We start from the raw sequence: 21,394 nt of genomic DNA on the forward strand, positions 1-21,394 counted from the left end.
TTGCTCATGCCCAGAACATGTTTCATGTTCTGTCAGACCACAGGTACCACAATCTGCATACCTCATTCTGGCCTGTAGTCATGGGAACCTCCCAACTGGAAGCTGGTTTCCCACAAGTGGTATACTTTTGGAGTGGCTGAGGGTGTGAATCTTGGTAGGAACCCAATTTTTTTTAATGGTTAGGACAATTTAACAAGATGCAGGAGGAAAGGACTGGAAAACCATAAAGGCAAAGTCTGAGGAGTACATGATCCAGCACTTACTCCACAGCTGCCCATTAAAATCACACAACTCTTCAGAGGCTGAGCAGGACATGATCCGACACCTACTCCACAACGGCCCGTTAAAATCACACAACGCTTCAGTGTGGGATAAGTGACGATCAGCATCTGCACTGACACAGCACAAGGGAGGAACAGCTTCCGTAGCCAGGGACAGGGCAGATGATGAGAAAGTGTTGCCTGGAGGTGTTTGCATCTTGTAGGCGGCTTTTGACTGTCATGGGTCTTGTAATTTGGGAGCCTGAGCCAACTTTCCTTCATTCTCTGAGATGTGGGAGGGGGGAGAAAACTATCAGGCTACTCTCATTGGAGCTTCAAGTTATAAAACTGAGTACTCAACATTTGAAATCAGTTCTCTGTGGTATATTCATAGGATGAAATGCTCTTCATGCATTAAAGTCAGGCTATTTAGTATGTGAGTGGATATCGCTGGATAGGAGAGAAATGCATTCCAACCATGTGAGCAAATTCAAGTTTTAAATATTCTATTGAGTTTCAAACGTGGCCATTTTATTGAAGGAACTGTGGGAAATATTTACTCTTTTCCTTGACTAATGGCCACGCTTGCTGTAACATTTTGAACTTTCATGTTATTGTTTTTTAAGGTACAATAGCCTGGTCCTCAGCCACTAGGGAAATACAAAAGAAGGTGATGCGGGGGGAGAGAGGCATGATATTGCATGTTTTATCCCATGCAAAGGTATATTTAATTGCACACGTGTGTAGTGTGTGATATGAAAGCGAAAGAGAGCTCTCCGGGAAGAAGGGCAGTGGTAAGGGAGGAAGTATGGGAAAGACTGTGGAAGTGTCTTAAGGGCGGTGTGCAATGATCTGTATATGTGTGCAAGGAGGGATGCTAGCCGAAACTGTTTTAAGAACTCAAAAATATTTACATGAGGGAAAACCCAAAACTGGTTTTCAATTTTTCTTGAATAATCCCTGATAATCCTGCCTGTCATTAACATGAATAGTAAGTGGAGAAATTAAATGCAGTATGTTCATTTAGAAGAATGTTATAATAAGCTCTTTAAGTCACCAAATTCCTTTGAGCATCACATTAAGGATGACTCTGTTGGGAAAGTAATCACAGGATACATGTAAGTATTTCATTCTCCTATAGAAATATGCATGAAAACGTATCACTTGGGGTTTAGGAATCCCCCCTGGAATTGCATTAAGTCACAGTCATGTAAGCGCTAACACCTCTCAGAGTCTCCCACAGGGTAGTGTGTCCATCTTCCGTTGCTACATTGGATCAGGTCACCTTGCTCAGAAGGTCAGTGTACACTCTCATTTCTGCATCTTCAGAAGTTCGGGTCTGTGTTGTGGAAGTCTTGACTATCCTGATCCTTATGGCCTTTCCTGGAAAAACTACTTCATTCAGTAAATGGCACGTGAATTTGTCTGGGGGAGTGCAAGCAGCTAGAAGACAAAGGGACACCAAGTGTGAGCTTGCAGCAGCCACAGAAGGAGACAGAGTCCCCCCCTCCCCATGTCTTTCTGTACTCTGCTCATTGCCAGTGACCTCCTGAGGGCACTGTTAAATGTTTGTAGTGGGTTAATTTGGTCCCTGGTGCAACCTCCAGCATAGGGGTGCTGTCCTTGGTGCTGACTCCAGCCTAAGGGAGCTAACCGTTATCCAAGGTGCTGTCCTTGGTCCTGGCCTATGTCTACAGTGCTCTCTTGGCTGATGAGCCACTGGTGTGCCCGTGATCCAGTTCTCCAACAGCTTTTTCAGGGAGACACTCACTCCAGGAATGGGAAAACTGGGACTCACACTACATGGCTAGTCATGATGAGTCCTATCCTAACCTCGCTGTGATGTTAGTGCTTAAAATCATGTTGGGCCCAGCAAATGCTTTTTCCTGCCCAAAGTGGTGCTATAGTTCCTGGATTTATAAATTCTGAGCAGTTTTGGTAGAGCTGTAGAGCTCCATGGATCAGAGTCTGGAATCCATCACTATGTTACAGAAGCAACACTAGGAATTACCAGTCAGGCAACACTTTCTCTTATAAACATATTTATGATGATTGTAAATTACAGAATAGCAAAACAGACACATTCTGCCAAGCTTAAGCTCACACTTTACTGGGGGACATGATCAAACCTGTGAATAAGTAATAGAAAATATGAAAAAAATGTAATAAAACTGTGCCCAGAGTATGACTGGCTACAAATATTTCCATAGTTTCTGCAAAGAGGAAATTGGAGATATAGCATAATGCAGGAGGCAGCCACAGAGGTGCATTTGAAATATAGTACACACTGAAGTCCAGCAGCAGACTCTACAGGGAAGGGACATTGTGAGGACAGTCTCAGCTGAAGAACCAGTGTGTAGTCATTATGGTTATAAAGAACATGGTGTACAGCATGAAGAAGGAAGAGCAGTGTAGACAGACGGGACGAGAGTGTGAGACAGACAGACCCTCACCCAGTGAAGTGACATGCCCCAGTGAAGTGACATGCCACTCTAGCCTTTCTTTTGTTCAGGGTGGTTAAGTACTGACTTCAGCCTTTGCCTCCATTCAGATGGTTAAGTTGAAACTTCATTTAGTTTAAATTAAAATTTCTGTCTCCTGTCATGCTAGCAGTGTGTCCAGCACTCTCCATTCGCCTGGGATGGCTGAGGCGATGGACACTCAGCTATAGGGACACTCGGATGACAGAGCAGCATGCTCTGCTGGACCTCTAATCCACAGAGCACAGTGGGCCTGATGAGTCAGGGACTTGTGATTTTTTTTTTTTTGTTTTGTTGAGACCACCTGCATAGCTAAGGAAAAATGAACTAACTGAATTCTAGAAGCATACAGAATTTAAAACTGAACATAAATATAAGGAAGTACTCAAGACAACATAGGAGAATTCTTTCCCTATAAAGTTATACATATGGCCCAGGGTCATAAAATTGTTGATTATACTTGATAAGACTCAGAAGTATACATGCCAACTTGCCACGTGTGAAGTCAGAAAACAAATAGTGAACTAAGAAGACAGTGGCAGCTGATAGAATGGATAAAGAATTCATTTATTTAATATATAAAACCCTCATGTGTTAGTGGAAAAATAAAAGGTCAATACCTCAGAGAAAAGTGGACAAAACAGGGTTATTGGCGTTTCACAAAACAAATAGGCAACTCTCTCAACACCAAAGAGAGTGCTTGGCTTCTACTGAGGAGAGAGACACAAATTAAAAGTGACTTGTAATCCCCTTTTCATCTGCCCTGTTGTCATGGAGTCATAAATCCATGTCCTTTGTCAGGCTTCCAAGCCTGGCTGTCACGACTAAAGGCAGACAGAAAATACGGTCAGCTCCAAATACACCCACCTGGGCCCAGAAGTTCTCCGTCTAGCCAGTTCTCCTGTGAACTAACTCCTGTGTACTAAGATTGGCACGCTCTGAGTTATTAGCTGTGACATTGCTCACAATAAAGAGAGATTAGAAGTCTAAATCTTCACATTGAGGGCTTAGTTCAAACCTTTTTTACATTTATTCATGTTTTCATGGGCAGAGGGAGTGTGTTCATGTACCACAGTGTGCTTGTAGCAGTCAGAGGACAACGTACAGAAGCCAGTTCTGCCCACTGCGTGTGTTCTGGGGTTGAACTCAGGTTGCCAGGTTTTAGCAAAAGCACTTTTACCTGCTAATAAGCCTCGCCAGCCCTGGGGCAGGAACGGGGTGGAAGGCTGATTAAATGATTTGTGGCACACTGTTCCCTGGGAGGTTGCACTCTTCAAAAGGCATGCAAGCCCCTAGGTGGTCCACTGGAACGAGAGCCAGGGTGTGTTAATCAGGTGGAAAGCAAGAGACAAAGTTTCCCATCAGTTCCACTGCAGAGGCTGAGGCAGGAGTAGCATGTCGGTCATTCTGTTTGCGTGTTCGCCAATAGCCTTGCAGAAACCCACAGCACATGGCAGCATCCGTTGCTTTCCTGGAAAGGACCCAAGAGGTCACAGTAGGAGGGGACTTACCAGGCTCACATGTGTCCTCCTGAACTGTGGCATGGTGCCCCCTACGATGTAAATGTAGTGTGGCATCTTGCAGAAGGGAACACATGAAGATATTTTCAGACCTGCATCACTTAGGCATTTTCCCAACCACATGCCTATCAAAAGAACATCCTGTATGCTTCAGCAAAAACAAAATTCAGCCTACATCAGGAGGCAGAGATGACGGGGAATAGCAGTGAATATAGAAATTGGTTTAAAAATTTTAGTGATGTGACCAAGTGTTGACTATAATAAAGAGATATAATAATCTTCGTATGTTTCACGAGGTCTATAAGCCACTGTAGCTGCAACAGCGAATCTCACAGAGAAAGGAGGAGGGCCACTAGGGCACTAACTAACTCTGGATGGAGGTGGCCGTGGCCAGGGGCAGATTGGACGGTACAGCGATATGACCAAAGGCATTTTGGCCGCTCTTCCTGTGTGTAATGTTGGTAAATGCCTGCAGAACTCTTTGGTTCATTTTCATGTTGAGGCAGAAGTAAGGGCCACTAGAGAGAGAGGAGAGCAGCAGTGATTGTGGACAGCACCAAGGACAGCAGGATGCCTGGGCCCGGGCTTGGTCTGGGTCCAGGTGGCTTTGGGGAGTTTCTGATTAGACATTAGCTGCTGAGGAGTCACTCAGAAGAGGTGAGGGCTCTCTAGTCACCAGCACTGTGGTTCTTCTGGGTGCCAAGACAAGAGGGGAGTCAAAGGAGCCATGTTCTGTGGGCATAGACACGCGAGGAGTTCTACCAATCCACAGCCGGGAAGGAAAGGAAAAGTGGGTGTGGCTCCACGTGAGGATCCCCTGGCAGTATCCCACAAGTAAATAGAGCTGCTCAGTGCATTCCTTCTGCTTAGGGATTGCCAACCTCACCAGCCTCCCCTGTGTGTTATTAGAGATACGGGAGCTGATGACTTTCATTAGCAAAGAGGAGATGCCCACTTGCCTTCCTGTGTCTTCAGTCCTCTCTTGGGGAGACCAACAGTCCGGGGAGCTGTGCTCATAGAAGTAGCACGTGCTGTACCTCATGAAGATGATGGGGTGTAGAAAGAAGTGTGCACTGGCCATGCCGTAAACTGTAACCCATCTTGTCCTTGCTTCCGCCCCAGCAAAAGGGGCGTTTGAGTGAGAAAACGTATAGAAAATTGAAACCAAACACTGTTGTCTGAGCAAACCGAGGCCCAGGTCATAGCTTCCCACCTCTCCTGGACATCCCTGGCTATGGCGGTGTTATCATTTGCGGCTTAAAACCATCTGTAGAGTTAGCGTGTGGTTTCCAACCAGAGGAGGACTATCTCCTGGCACGTTCCACTTCCAAATCTGTTCTTCGATGTGTCGCTATTTTTCATTGTGTGACTCATCTCACGCTTCACTTCCATAATACTTTCTATATCCAATCCAATAATTTAAGTGAACAATGACATTTCTAAGTTCTGTTTAACTTTCTTATTAAGAAAGATTTAGTGGTTAAAAGCTTCCAAAAATACCCTGTGAAAAATGATCAAATGTTGATGTTCCACGATAGGATTAGTATACATAGAAGCATATCTCCATCTGCCCTTGATTCCAGCAGGGAATGGCGTAGTAATTAATCAACTGTGTGAATCAAATTAACAGAAGAACCAGAATTCTGGCAACATTCTGAATACTTACCCTCCAGAGAGTGGAATATATTGATGGCAGAGGAATTTGAGAAGGTTTCATGTTTTTTGTGTTTAAATGTCTTAAAAGCACATCTTCACTATGTTATTTTGTTCTGTCTTGATCTGTTAGTTTAAAATAAATTGGTAGTTGTTGGTTTAAAATAAAATGTTAGTTATTCTGTGAAAGACTAGCGGGAGTATCCATTTGTGTTTGCCGTGTATATGAGAGTCACTTTAACATGTTATAAATGAAAAGACGAAACTTAAGAGGATTGAAAGGAAATATTGAAGAGTGTGGGAGAGAAGATCCCTTATCTGGTTTGTAAATATGAAAACACAGCGAAAGGTTCAGACTTTTCAAATCAGCAATTCCATTTCCAAGAATTTGTCAGAAGAAACGAAATGGCCAAGCCCGCAAAGGGATGCAGAGCAGGGTGGAATTGCCATTCAGGTGTCTGATACAGGTTCATCACCTGATGGCACTGTTGGGGACCCTGTAGAAGCTTTGCGAGGTTGGGCTAGCTGGAGGAAGTAGATCTCTGGAGAGCAGGCCTTGAAGTCTGTAGCCTTGTTTCTCTCTGTGTCCTGTTTCTGCTTCTTGCTCCATGGAGAAGTGCACAGGTAGCCTTATTTTCCTGCTTCCATGGCTATGAGCTACTTCTCCCCCTTTCCAGCCATAACAGACTAACCCCTTTAACTGTGAGCCAAAATAAATACTTCTTGCTTCAGATACTTGTCAGGTACTTGATGACAGAAGTGAAGAAAGTGACCAATGCAGATGGCCGTAGCCACTGTTCATGACAGTGACTATTCAAAGCCACCTTTCATACACAGATTTTCAGGACAGTAATCAAAAGATCAATTATAATTTGTCCATAGCATAGAATATTTTGTACTATTAAAAGAGTATGCTGGCTAAAACCCTATACACTGTGCTGTATTATTTTATGATATTATACTCAATTTTAAATTCTCATGTAATACACATAATCCATGTGAATTATGTATTGTGTGATGTCAGAAGGATATTATATGTATAATGGATCTTTTAATCACTGTCTGAATTCTACATGTCTGTGTATCTGTAGGTACTTGTGACTTAGAGTGTCTGTGTGTACATGTTGATCTGAGAGGGTGTCTACGTTTGTGTCTATACATGGTTGTGTCTTGGTATGCATGTATGTGTCTGTAGATTTGTGGGTGGGTGTTTTAGAATGTATCCACATTCTCTGCACATGTTACAGAGAAAACATGGAGACGAAATTCAGGGGGAACAAGGTACAAAAATGTCAGAAGGTTCATGTTATGATAATAACAAATATGTTGTTTGTACTGTTTATATTTTTCACATTCCTGAGTTAGTTATAGTTCATATCATCTTACAAAAACTCACAAGTTTACATTTTTACTAACTTAATGTGAATTTAAGTAATTGTAGATGGTCCACTTGTCACAACTGGTCATATAGCTAACTTGCTTTATTGACAAAATACTTGGCTTTTTAAATGTAGTGTTTATGAAAGTGATTCGGTTTTATTGAGTTACTTGATTTCTTGTCTTCATTGAATTTTATTGGAGAAACAGCACTAATATGATCAGGCCAAATAACTGTCTGCTTGTGTTACATAATATTTACTAGTGCGTGCCGCGCCCCTTTCTCTGCAGATGGCGACATTAAGACCCAGCCTGAACGTCGGCTCTACACTGTGAGTTTGCCTCCTCCAGGGTATATTCCTAGTTTGCCGGAACCTACCAGCTGTGCGAACTCTGAAAATGCTTCCAGTGGCGGCGACACAGAAGGTACAAAGTCTGGGCAGAGGAAAACTGAGTATTGTTTCCATCGTCATTTTCTAGTATTACGCCATTTTCCAATCTTGCGAATTAGCGTTTAAACTTACAATTTGATGGATATGGGTAAGCATAGCATTGTGTAACCAATCATGTAGTAGGCTGAAAAAGCTGAACCAAGCTCATAGGAGCGCATAAACCATAGACCGACAGCTGTGGAACCTGCATGGGACTGGACTAGGCCCTCTGCATGTGGGAGACAGTTGTGTAGCTGGGTCTGTTTGAGGGGCCCCTGGCAGTGTGATCAGGATCTATCCCTGGTGCATGAACCAGCTTTCTGGATCCCATTACCTGTGGTCAGACACCTGGCTCACCCTTAAGGCAGAGGGGAGGGGCTGAGTCTTGCCTCAACTAAATGTACCAGGCTTTCCTGTCCCCCAATGGGAGAACTTACCCTTTTGGCGGAGGGGATGAGGGGTGAGTGGGTGGGGGTGTTAGGTGGGGGTGGGGGGAGTGGGAGGAGGGATGAGAAGGGGATCTGTGGTTGATATGTAAAATGAATAAAAATTTTTTTTAAATAAAAATTTTAAAAAATAATAAAAAATAAAAGTCTGGCCAAGCGGCAGTGGCGCATGCCTTTAATCCCAGCACTCGGGAGGCAGAGCCAGGCGGATCTTTGTGAGTTTGAGGCTAGCCTGGTCTACAGAGCAAGATCCAAGACAGGCACCAAAAACTACATGGAAAAACCCTGTCTCGAAAAACCAAAAAATAAAAATTAAATAAAAAGTCTGAACTCACCAAAAAAAAAAAAAAAAAAGGTTACAAGCTTGTAATAACAGAAGAGAACTCGGGACAGAGAGTTAAAGCTTGGCAGCTTTATGAGCATATTGGGAAATGCATGAGCAATCTGGAATTAAATACATCACAGTGCTAATACTTGGTTTAGTAGAATTTTTGCCATGCTTTTCTAAGCTTTTCAAATTTTCTAAAAATTATAAAGTGAAGGAATTACCATGTCCTGTATCTCTTTTGGGAAAAGATTAGCCTATTTTAATTGTATTTATTGTTGAATGTCTTATTGAAAGAGGGTATTCCAGTACTACGCAGTTCATTATTGATGTGGAAGTACTGGTGTTTCCAAAGGTTGTGATTTTAATCTTACCATCAAAATGGTTGGTGTTCCCTTTGAATATTCAGTTTGAAAACTTTTAAAAGAAAAACTTATAATCTTTGAATAAAGATTCCCCCACTCACCCTGGGATGATTCCTATCAAGTATAAAGAAAGTCTGTGCTCTAATCTTAGTTAATTTGATTATCAAGAAATTGTGTTTTCCTAACACATTGATCTTTCTGGTTTTTTTAATTAAAAAATCAGAAACTGTAAAACCAGAGTTGGAATAACTTAGAAATAATATATAGTCAAGCCCTGATGGGAATGTTTGAAATATTAATTATCAGAAAGTGTGTTGGGCTCATTCATGTGCTGGTAGTGCAGTTGTCTCTCATTTATGCACCCCTGTGTACAGTTCATTCACTCCCTTGCCTCCACGTACAGTTGTTTTATTCTGTGTGGTTGATCCAGGTGCTGCTGCTTACCTGTGCTTTTATACCCAGGTGACACTCACTCAGACACCATTGCATCGAGTTGGCTCTCAGTGTGCTGTGGTGTAGCTGGCTGTTACCATGCCACTGTATACATTTACTTCTCGTTCACATATCATTGTATAGCGAGTGTTAGCTCTCACCAACTCCCTGGTGCGTTTAACTCGCACGCATCTCTGTATCGTTTGCTGTCATTTTTGTGATGTTGTGTACAGTTTTTTTCTCACGTATTTTTATACACATTTGGCCCTCAGATGCTGTTGTTACGTAATCAACGTTCATTCACGTACTGCTGAATGTAGTTGCTGATGCACATAGTTGTTTACTCTCATGTATTCAGTTGACTCCATTGCTGATATTTTCGAGGGCGGCCTAATGCCGGGAACTGTGTCAATCAAGAACGCCTCCCTTTGCTATGACCATGCAGTCCATCCTTCTAGGCTGATGGTTGAGACTATTCTAGGGTGAAACACATTGGTGCCAAATTGGCAAGTAAGTCTTTCTACAAAGGTTTTTTTCTGTGTGACGAGTGTCCCCGGGCCCTTAAATAGTTACCTTCTTCCTGTGGCCTACAGCTGTTGCCACCTCCTGCAGGCAGGATGCTGGAAACTGGTGTCGCCTGGCGAAAACAAGGTAGAGTTGAGTTCTGACATCCGGGCATTAGGGTTCGTTCCGTTGAAACTACAATGGCAGTTAGACGAAGTTTATGGTGTTACTGTGGCTTGACTAGCTATTACAAGTGACATTTAGTTGTTAGTCCAAGTGTTTCTGCTATTTCTTTTCTTCTCTGCTTCCTTCCTGTCTCCTGTAAGGTAAATAGAGTCACCTTTGTTGTAGATGGGGAGCATGGTGAAGATCACACCTGCCCTGGAGCAAGGGGGCCAGGGACATGGGTGGTAGAGCAGGCCGGGACCCTGAGTCCCAAACTTCTTCTTCTCCTTTTGTTGTTGTTGTTGTTTGTTTGTTTGTCTGTCTGTCTGTCTGTTTGTTTGTTTGTTTGTGGAGAGTCTTGCTTTTCTCCCAAGCTAGTTTCAAACTCACAACCTCTCTCCTCAGACTCCCCAGTAGCTAGGATTGTAGGGGTGTACTACCATGCCCAGCCCTCTGCCAGTTCGCTGATGGGGCCTCCACTTCCCTAACCCAAATGCCACCTCTGTCCTGACACCTGGCCTGGCCCTGCCTGCAGAGGATCTGCCAGAGACTAGACTGCTGCTGCCTGCTTTACACACAAGTCCCTGCTAGAGGGCCTAGTAGTCTGTTCACGAGTCAACACGAACTAAGAGCATCACCCCAGTTTCTCAGGGTGCCCTTGAACAACTCATGGCTCTAACTCAGCTGGGAAGTTGATACTCAACTTGGAATGCTTATAACTTATACCCAAATGTTTCAATTCTTTGCTTTCAACTTATTTATGTTTTTCATCAGAAATTCCGTAAAATGAGTATTTAAAGGTATTTGAAGTGGTGGGGTTGGAGAAAACAAAAGAATCCCCACTGTCTACTCATGTTGGCTGTTCCTGTCCTCCATAGTGCAAGGGTGTTAGGAGTCCTGGCCTGCATTGCACCAGGCTGGGGGAGATTGAGTAAATCCTGCACCCCACACACTTGGCTTCGGTTAATACATTGAACTCCTCATATTCCTAAGGAGGTCCTGCGCATTAGGGACGAAGGCTAAAGGACCTAGCTCAGCTTAGTGCAGCGTGGGGTCGACAGAGCTGAAGACGAGGTGATGTGGTAGGTACTGTTGGCTGTGGCCCAGCTGAAGACTTCACTCAGTGTCCTGCAGGCACAATGACACAAGAAGTAAGGATTCCAGCATGGGTGCAGCCACCAGACTCACCTCCCTTTCCTGGGACTCGGGGCTTCTGGGAGTCTGGAGGAGTCATTTTCCGGTACCTTCATTTTCTCGTAGTTAGCTCTCCCTCTGTCACACCCTTCTTAGAGCATTGGAAAGGTTGAGTTTTCTGAGTTGTAGCTTATCCTTTTTGGAAGTACAGAGTAAGCAGGGTTCCCTGTGACTAATCACTTCATGAAATGCCTTTTTCTTTTCTTTCTCATGTTACAGTTTTATTATTAGTCTTAAGTTAACGTGTAAAGTAATGGGCTTCGTCATGACGTTTCATACACAGTCTGTTCTCCTTTGTCTCCCATGCTGTCCTTATGCCCCTGACTTGCCTGTTCCCTTCCTCCCTGACGTAGTCCCCCCCCCCCTTCTCTCGTGTCACATGTATTGTCCAGGAATAAACTATTAAATGCCTCTTGAAGTCTGTGTTGGGGATTGCACTCAGGTCCCAGTGTGATGAAGGCAGTAGGTAGGGCCCTTGTCATCCTGACATTTGTCGTGGTTGGGGCTGTTCCTATGCCAGCTGCCACAGTGGTTGAGTTGTCTAGAAAAGTACTGGGGGCCAGCATAAGAGAGGCAGAGTAGAGCGCATGGACACAGAGCTGGTCCTGAAGTACCAGTGGGCCAGCAGATAGATGCCGGGCCACTGGGACCTCCTAACACAAAGGTACCAAGAAGACACCCACCTAGTGGGTGGGGACAGATAAGCAGGGAGTGAGTTATTTTGGACCAGATTTTCAAGCACCACATAACACCACACGCTTCCCCGAGAATCCAGTGATGGCGGATCCAGATTTGTGGTGGTCATTCCTCGGGGAGGGAATGAGGAACTTAACAAGTGGCAGAGAAAATGCAGGGGTGTTTTGAAGGTGCTTCTGCGGTGTGAGCCATCAGATTTGGCAATGCTCTACCAGCATGAGATGATGGGAAGGGGGTGGGTGGTAGACCGGGATTTCTCAGTTGAGCAACAGAGAGGTGCCGGCAGCTTATACGTGTGCTCAGGCAGGCGAGACTGCCCTTGAGGCAGAGATGTCCATAGGAGCGGGCTGGCCAGAGCCACCTCTTCCCGTCCCAAGAGCGTCTTGTCTCTGAATAAGCTCACCTCATGTCTGACAAGCTCACAACAGTGACGGCCGGAAGACATGAGACTCTCAGCAGTTAGGGTCGGGTCTGTTGAAAACCTTGTAAATCATCTGGAGCCAGAGCAACTAACCTATTCCAAGAATGATGTGACCGTGCTCGTATTTCATGTGGGGATGTTGTATCTATTGTGGTGAGTTGGTCTCCTGGCCTGACCCTAGCCTTGGACTCCTTCCTCCAAGATCCTCATGGTGTTTGTTTGAAAATCTGCTCCTTCCCCTCCCATTTTGGAGTGTCAGCCATGTGGTATTTGTTCCCCCCGACACCTGTCAGCCTTGACCTGCTCACACTTGGTATAGCACTCAGCATGACACTATGACGTCTATCTAGATGTCTGCTCGTCAACCAGAATGGGTATGTACTGGAGAAATATCTCTTCCTGTCTCTTTTGTACATTTCTTGTGTTCTCTGTCACTGATTTATACTGTGTAGATCTGTGTTGTCTAACTACTCCTCCCAGTAAGAAAATGTCAACCTTGTGTCACATTAGCGTTTTGAGAAATCCACCTTTCACTGCTGAATACTGATGGCTCAGTTTCTGACTCTCATGCCCTACATTTGCTAAACGCTTAAGTAGCTGAACCAAGGATGCAGCTTTGCAACGGATAGCAACAAGCCTTGATGCCTTGCCCCGTCTCCCTAGAAACAGCATTGTAACTATGCTCTCACATTTCAGTCCCAGCTCTCCGGTGAACCCCCAGGCATCCAAGGAGCCTGCTGTCTTGCACGTGTGTTACAGGAAATACCACCGGGTAGTGTCTGGAGTGTGTTCAGCTGGCTGCTAACACACCTGTCCTGAGCACCACGCTCTTCACTTCAGTCCTTGTCTCATTAGCAAGGATGTGTCGCTTGAAACAAAGTAAAGTGACAGTTATTTGAGAGGGTGGCAAGCTCCGGTGGCCCTAGGGCAAGCCTCCTGACCCACCATCGTGGGCTGTGGCTTCTGCGTGGTCTAAGGAGGGCACAAGCCCCGCCTGGTGGTGGGACCAGACCAAGTCCCAAAGCATCAGCATCTACATAGAAAGTCTGCATTTGCAAAGTAGAGAAGTGGAAACCTCGGTTGTGTGACTAACTAGCTAACTAGCAGGCCAGTCTTTGGAAGGAGTGCCTTTTCTGTATGCTCTAATATTTGGTATTTTTTCCTAAATAAAAAGAAATGTCTTGGCTATAAGCAGTGCTAGTCAAAGGAAAGTGAAACATTATAGAAGATGTTTAAGATGTAAAACATCATCTCAGAGCACAGCACTAGGCAGGTGTAGTACATATCTATTAAGAGCTCTCCCTGTACATATTAATGTGTATATATACACACAGGTTTTATACAAACTGTACTCTTAATATATTACGGAGTTTGTTTTTTTTTTTTACTTTTCGGTGTATATAACTATCATTTTACAAGAAGAATAAAGCCTACTTTATGAGCAACTTCTTTTATAACTAGCCCCCCTTTTCTCTTTGAACATATAGAAGTTTACATAGTGCTACACTAGCATCTTCATACATGAACACTATTACATATTCACATATATCCCATTGCATTAAACCTGCTGGGTCAGCTCCTAAAGATAAAGATTCTTGGGAATTAAAAGTCCCGTGTTGCCTTAGTTAGGGTTTCTGTTGCTGTAATGAAACACCATTACTGAAGCAACTTGGGGAGGAAAGGTTCATTCAGCTCACACTTCCAGGTAACAGTTCATCACTGAGGGAGTCAGGACAGGAACTCAAACAGGGCAGGAACCTGGAGGCTGCAGCTGATGCAGAGACCATGGAGGGGTGCTGCTTACTGGCTTGCTCATCATGACTTGTTCAGCGTGCTTTCTTACAGAACCCAGGACCACCAGCCCAGGGATGGCTGAGTCCACTCCCACCCCCATCAATTGCTAATTAAGAAAATGCCTTATAGCCAGTCTTATGGAGGCATATCTATCTATCTATCTATCTATCTATCTATCTATCTATCTATCTATTCCTCTCTCATTCAGTATATCCCAACTGCAGCCTCCCAGTCTCCCTCTTCCCCAGATCCACTCCTCCTCCATTTCTGTTCAGAAAAGAGCAGACCTCCCAGGGATATCAACCAAACATGGCATAACAAGATGCAGTAAGTCTAGGCACAAACCCTCACATCAGGACTGGACAAGAGAACCCAATTGGAGGTAAAGGGTCCCACAAGCAGGCAAGAGTCAGAGACACCCCAACTTTCACTGTTAGGAGTCCAACAAGATCCCCAAGCTAAACAACCACAGCATGTATGCAGAGGGCCTGGTGCAGACCCGTGCAGGCTCCATGGCTGCCACTTCAGTCTCTATGAGCCCCTCTGAGCCCTACTTAGTTGATTCTGTGAGCCATGTTGAGGTTCCTTCCTTTCAGATGACTCCAGCTTGTGTCAAGTTGACATAAAACCAGCCAGGACACAGGTTTTAAAACCACTAGCAGAGTCTTTTATTTTATGGTTACATGATGTGTATTTTGTGTGTGTGTGTGTGTGTGTGTATGTGTGTGTGTGTGTGTGTGTGTGTGTGTGTGTGTGTATACACGTGTATACACATACCCATACATCTGTGTAAGTGCGTGTTTGCCATGGCGTGTATGTGGAAGTGGGAAGACAGCCTGCAGGAGTTGGTTCTCTCCTTCCGCCATATGGGTTGCAAGGATCGAACTGAAGTCATCCGGCCAGATGGCCAGGGTACCTACTGAACTGTCTTGAGTGTTCGTAACAGAGTCTGTCAGGCAGTTGCCCCAGTCCACATTCTTAGAGTTGGCCCAAGCGTTTTCAACCTAAGCTTTAGCCAATTGTTTGGATAACATACCTCTTACATCTTCATGTCAGGAAATTATCCATTAGGGAACCTTTTTTCCTAAGCCTATCAACTATAACTTACATATTTGAGTATGAAGAAACTTAAAGTATCTTCTCGACAAAAGACCCTAAAAAAGTTGAAAAAGGAATAAGGCGGGGATTGTTTGCACATTACATGATTTGCAAACCAATGAGAAAAAGTGTGCTGTCTGGTAGACTGACATAGACTGAAGAGCTGTGCAATTTTTATATTAAATGTATAAGCCATCCTTTTGTGGTACCTCATTTCTACATATTTCACATGAAATATTTGATCCACCTAAAATAAATAAATCTTTTCTTTTTAAAAAAATAAGCTTACTTCTTTGAATCCAGTGCCTTCTCTTGGGCTGTTTGTGTTCTTTGGCGTATTTAGAAAACATAACCATTAGTTCTTCGGTTCCTACGTCTTATTCTTGACTCTCTTCATTCTTGTCTGTCATAACCCAAGTCCCTCCCCAGATGAGCTCCAAGTGTTTGGGACAGGGATGTGCACATGTGAACATGGCCCGCTTTGCGTTCCCTGAGGTGCCCCAGCCCATGCCTGCAGGAGCCATGTGTTACGTCAGCGTTCAGTGAACCGAACTGAATAACTATTTATACAAACAGCCTGTTGGGCAGGTATCAGTATTTCCTTTGGTTCAGAAAGGCATGTGACTGTATGGCGTGCTCTTTACACTCAGATGCAAGTTCCTGTGGTTATTGTTCCGGAAGCAGTTGCCAAGTGAAGTGGGTTGTCCACTGCCTGGCTGGAAGCATGAACAGTGTGCATTCCCTGTGTGTGCTCTGAGGGTTAGACACCTGTCTTTTAAATATGTTTAGACAGAATCAAGCCTTCATTTCAAGACAGACACGTTTAAAATCTTATTGGTTGTGCTTTGGCCTTTGACTCACCTCTTGTCTTTGCTGAGGAGAGCCTGAGCCAGGACTCTGGCCATGCAGCAGGTCGATAGAAAGGTCGGTTTGCCCAGGTACAGCCAGGCCCAGCAAAGCCCTGGCTTGGCCAGGAGTCACATTCCCAGGGTCTGAGAACGGCTCATTCTTACTGTGTGTGGACACGAGGCAGAACATGTATCTCTGTTAACGCCTGACTTCTCCCACAAATGAGGTGAGGTGGCTGTGAGTGGAGCTGCTGATGGAGACATCCCCAATGAAGTCATGTGGTTTGAATGAGAATGGCCCCCATAGGTTCATGTTTTAATACTTGGTCCCCAGTTGGTGGAACTATCTGGGAAGGACCAGGAGGTGTGGCCTTGTTAGAGAACGAGTGCCGCTTTAAGGTTTTAAAAGATGCTCACCATTCCCAGCTTTCCTCTCACTACCTGCCATGGTGTAGGTGAGGAAGTGAAAGGCAGCTTTGGAGAGATGGTTCTCTCCTTCTATATGGGTTCTAGGGCTCCAAGTCGGTGGTCAGGCCTGAGGACAAGCACCTTTACCCACTGGGCCATCCTGCCAGCACTGTGCATCATTCCTCTAAATCATCCATGAAATATGGAAGGAAAGATACCAGGCAAGTGTATATGGTTGTTATCAGCCACAGACACAGTAGAAGCAGGGCCATGGTGTGGGGATTGCTGAAGGTTCTGAAGTGCTGAGAAGGAGGGGGAGAACCTGGAATATCAGTCACCTCCATGGTCTCCATGTGCCCTGACAGCTCTTCCTATCGGGGTAGTCACAGCTTAGCAAGGAACACTGCTCTTCAGTAAGAGCTGACGGAATCAGCTAGCAGCTTACCCAGCCGACTGTGCAAAGGGCCTTACAGTCCACTTCCACCAGGTGGCTCTCTTGCCCTCCTTTGTCCATGGCTCCTGGGACTTAACTCCTCCTGACAAGAGTGAGCTGTAAGGTGGTTTCCAATGCAGAAGTCATGGGATTTGAGTCATAAAAGAATTTTTTTTTTTTTACAAGATTTCCGTTTCAAAGCTTTCCACACAAACGGCCTACTTGGTTCTATGATTGCCGTGCCTGTATCCACTGAACTATTCAGCCAAGGAATCTTGGGACTCACTGTGTTCTCGGGGGTTGTAGAAGCCACTGGCTGTGTGATATGGATTGACTAACTGGTAGCTCAAGGGTTCCAATCTTCAATTCACCCTAATCTCTCTGATTGCGGGCATTAGAAAGCCTGAGCAAAAGAGACCCTTTTTGGTGACAGATACCAAGGAGTGACACTGATGTCCAGTAGGTCTAAATGGACCAAGTTTACTACTTTGGGCTCCAGAAGTCATTGGCTCGTGTTTATGGGGATAAACAAGTCTATCCTATAATTGGCTTTCAGAATTCAAGGAATTCTGCTGTGTGCTCTTTATTTCTGCCTCATCTAAAGTCCAAATTGTTTGAGGGCCTCCCATGCAGATGTTGGAAATGCAGAAACACCTGTGACAGGACCCTTCCTCGTAGAGAGCTCAGAGTTAGTCAGAAGGAAAAACAACACACTTCATCAGTAATGTAGACCATGTGTAGTGTCAACACAAACAGTAAGTGGAGTCGACTCTGGGGAGTTCAGGCAGGTCTGATGAAGGACTGCAATGTTAAGCTCATGCTGTAGAGGTAAGAAATTGGCAGGTAAACAAGAAGAATGGTTTGAGTGTAGACAGAAAGCAAATAATTGTGAGTGATAACCTTGTTTGGGGTGAAAACTACCCTGAAGGGTCAAGCTTAGCATGTCTCCAAGCCTGTAAACTATCCTCCTTTGCCAAGAGTTCATGGTACATAGGACCCAGTACAAAACTATATTTAAAAAAATAAATTGAAAAGAATCTTTAAACTATTTTTTAAAATAATGCTCATATGTAAGACATGACTTTTGCTTGACAATGTAATATTTAACACCAAAGAAAAAATAAATGGGTCTTGATGTAGGATGCATGCCTTATATAAACATAAAGTACTGTGTGCAGAAGAACCATTAAACCATGTGTCTAAACTAATGAGGAACTCTTCAGATTAAATAGCACCAAAATGTTAAACTTAGGAAATAAATATTAAAGGTTTCTCTCTAGAGAAATCATTTCTAAGCACCCGACAGGAAGACAGCACTTTGTGAGAAGGTGAGTCTGGGACAGTTGGGTTTTCTACAGTAGTGTGTCAGAACTCCACACGAAGAAGATGAGAATCAGGAACAAGCGCAGCGTATTGAAGGGCCTTGAGGATTAGCTGTTATTTCTGATTAATTAGTTGGTTCTGTTTACTCCCAGAAAGAGGGAGGAAATGCAGCTTGGCAATCTATTAGTCAATACCAGGAAGAACTCAAGTATCCTCTAAGCCTAACTGATTAGCAGCTTAAGGTGGTAGAAGAGCCAGTCACATCATCCTAGAAAAATGAGTATGATGGAAGAATGTACTTGAAGTTGTTCTCCAGAGTTGAGAAAAGGTACCTGAGCAGTTGTAGTATGTCCTAGGCTATGAATGTCACCTCCACTGTTCTGGGGTATGGGCATTATTACCTCCAGTGCATCAGCATTAGGCACTAACAGCAATAGGTTCCAACATGGCAGGTGCACAGGTTCATGCTCAAGAGTTGTAGGTTGTGTAGGAATTGCTCTGGCCTGGGCCTTTCTTGTTTCAATTCTGGTGTTTGTTTTGTTTGTCTATTCCATATTTTGCCAATGCCCCTTTCTGGGGATATTTTTACCTCTGCTTAAGTCCCATGTGGTCCAAGGCTTTGTGCTGGCAGATGTGGAGTTGAACATTATTCTAGATCACCCTGATAATGTCTTTGGAGACAAAAGAGATAACCTGGTTTGTCCTACTGTATTCTTGAACTCGAGATGCACATAGCACACCCAGCACCTGGTGCATCTCCATCAGACACAGAGCACACGCTACACCTGGTGCATCTCCATCAGAGCACAGGGCACACCCAGCACCTGGTGCATCTCCATCAGACACAGAGCACACGCTACACCTGGTGCATCTCCATCAGAGCACAGGGCACACCCAGCACCAGGTGCATCTCCATCAGAACACAGAGCACACCCAGCACCAGGTGCATCTCCATCAGACACAGAGCACACCCAGCACCTGGTACATCTCCATCAGAGCACAGAGCACACCCAGCACCGGGTTTTCTGTACACATAGCTGTGTGTCTGTCCTTTCTTCATCATTTTCCCAGTCAGGTCAGGACCCAGGTGCTCAGGTCTCAGCACTCTATAACATAGCTTGCATCTGTGCTCTATATTGTGTAGTCTAGAGTGGCAATCCCTCTAGTATTAATCTTTTTACTCAGGATTGTTTTAGCTATCTGGGGTCTTTCTGGTTCTATATGCAGTTAGGGATTTTTTTTTCCTTTTTCTGTGAAGAATGTTGTAGGTATTCTGATTAGGATTACATTGATTCTGTAAATTACTTTTGTACCAGCTTACAGTATTGACCCTACCAATCCACAAATGTTAGATGTCTTTCTGTTTTTAGTGTTATTCTCAATCTCTTTCTTCAGAGTTTTGAAGTTTCCTTCGTAGAGATCTTTCACCTCCATGGTTAGGTTTATTCTAGTCTAGCTATTTCAATGAACTTTAGGTTCAATGAGAGACTCTGTCTCAAAAAAACAAAACTAGATGAAGAATTATTGAGGAAAGACATCTAATATCAACTCTGGCTTCTGCACCCACCCTCACATACATACATGTTACACTCATAATAACAAATATGTACACCACATATAAAGGAACACATACGCACTTTTACTCATGCATTTAATGAGCATTTGTTGAGCAGCCTCTATACATACGGGGTTTTCTTCCTTTTTATTGTTTTCAGTTTTCATTTCCTCTCACAACTCCTCCCAGATCCTCTTCCCTCCTACTTCTCTTCATCTTCTTTCTCCAGAAAGAAAGAAAGAAAGAAAGAAAGAAAGAAAGAAAGAAAGAAAGAAAGAAAGAAAGAAAGAAAGAAAGAAAGAAAGAAAGAAAGAAAGAAAGAAAGGAAGGAAGAAAGGAAGAAAGGAAGGAAGGAAGAAAAGAAAGGGAGGAAGAGAGAGAGAGAGAGAGAAAGGAAGGAAGGAAGGAAGGAAGGAAGGAAGGAAGGAAGGAAGGAAGGAAGGAAGGAAAGAAAGCCCCCAACAAAATCAAAACAACAGACACAGAGTCTCTTTTCTGTTGGCCGACTGTTCCTGAGCATGCAGTCTGTCCTGGTTGATATGCCCAGTGCCACTTCATTGAAGAAAGTGGATTCTCATTCTCCCAGCAACTACTGGTTGTACATAGCTTCTTGGTCAGGGTGGGACTTTGTGCCCATTTGCTCTTCTCTGTCATGGGAGATTGTCTAATATGAGCTTCACACAAAGAGAATTAAAATGTTTATATAAATATTAACCTAGAAAAAATGGACCTTACTTCAGCATGTCAGAGCTTTTTCAGGAAAGAATTCAAAAATTAATCCTATTGAAAGTAGTTAAATAGTATATATTTGTGCCCATACTTATCAAATATTCATAAAGTAAATATTTAGCTTAGCAATGAAATAGTGTTTCTTCCTTAATAAGAGCTAAAGTCAGTCTTTCTTTAGATGTCATGTGTCCTGGTTAGATTTCTTGTTGCTGTGATAAAACACTGATCAAAACCAGCTTAGAGAGGAAAGGGTTTATTTGATTCACAGGTTACAGTGCCCCATCAAGGGAAGCCAGAGAAAGCATTGAAGACAGGAATCTAGAGCCAGGAACTGAGGCAGAAAGGCTGGAGGAGTACAGTTCACTTGCTCCTGGATTTCTCAGCTGCCTTTCTTATATAGCCCAGGCTCACATGCCTAGGGATGACCCCGCCCACAGTGGACCGGGCCTTTCTGCGTCAGTGAGCAATTGAGAAAGTGCCCCATAGCTTTGCCCACAAGCTATCTGACGGAGGTAGTTCTTCAGCTGAGGTCCCCCTTCCCAGTGGTGTCAGCAACAAAGCTAACCAGAACAGTATCTAATTGTCAGGCATCAGCATTTAAAATCAGAAAACGGTCAGTGTCTAGACTGTCATTTTAACTCCTACTCCCTTCTCATATCCCATGTCTTCTTTCAGGGTCATCCAGAAGTAAGAGCTGAATTGAATTGTATCCTATAACCAAGACCATTTTAAGCTGTGAGAGTTGAAATGATCAAAAGACCATGGCTATTTTTAGTACCTGGTTCTACCCCACCCGGCAGTTTATCCAGAGTGTGGGTGCCAAACAGCAGCTAAGAGAAGTGCAGCAAATTTTGATGATTATTTTTTTTAATTATAAGGTCTTGAGAGGTATGTCTTGGGGATAGCAAAACTTGATGCTTCAGAAATTATAAATAGC

The 21,394-nt window shown here is 44.0% G+C and overlaps 1 protein-coding gene across 4 annotated transcripts in view; it reads left to right on the forward strand.

The window, feature by feature from the left end:
• The window catches only part of Erich1 (glutamate rich 1), a 74,600-nt gene that overhangs the window by 24,410 nt on the left and 28,796 nt on the right, over window positions 1-21,394 (forward strand). For all 4 annotated transcript variants that reach the window (XM_015999765.3, XM_006981272.4, XM_076553684.1 and 1 more), the window contains one exon: window positions 7,582-7,716. In XM_015999765.3, the coding sequence (XP_015855251.2) occupies window positions 7,582-7,716 (135 nt within the window). The remainder of the gene's footprint in view (window positions 1-7,581; window positions 7,717-21,394) is intronic.

The sequence above is a fragment of the Peromyscus maniculatus genome, chromosome 17 (genome assembly GCF_049852395.1).
Source record: "Peromyscus maniculatus bairdii isolate BWxNUB_F1_BW_parent chromosome 17, HU_Pman_BW_mat_3.1, whole genome shotgun sequence".
NCBI classification, from domain to species: Eukaryota; Metazoa; Chordata; class Mammalia; order Rodentia; family Cricetidae; genus Peromyscus; species Peromyscus maniculatus.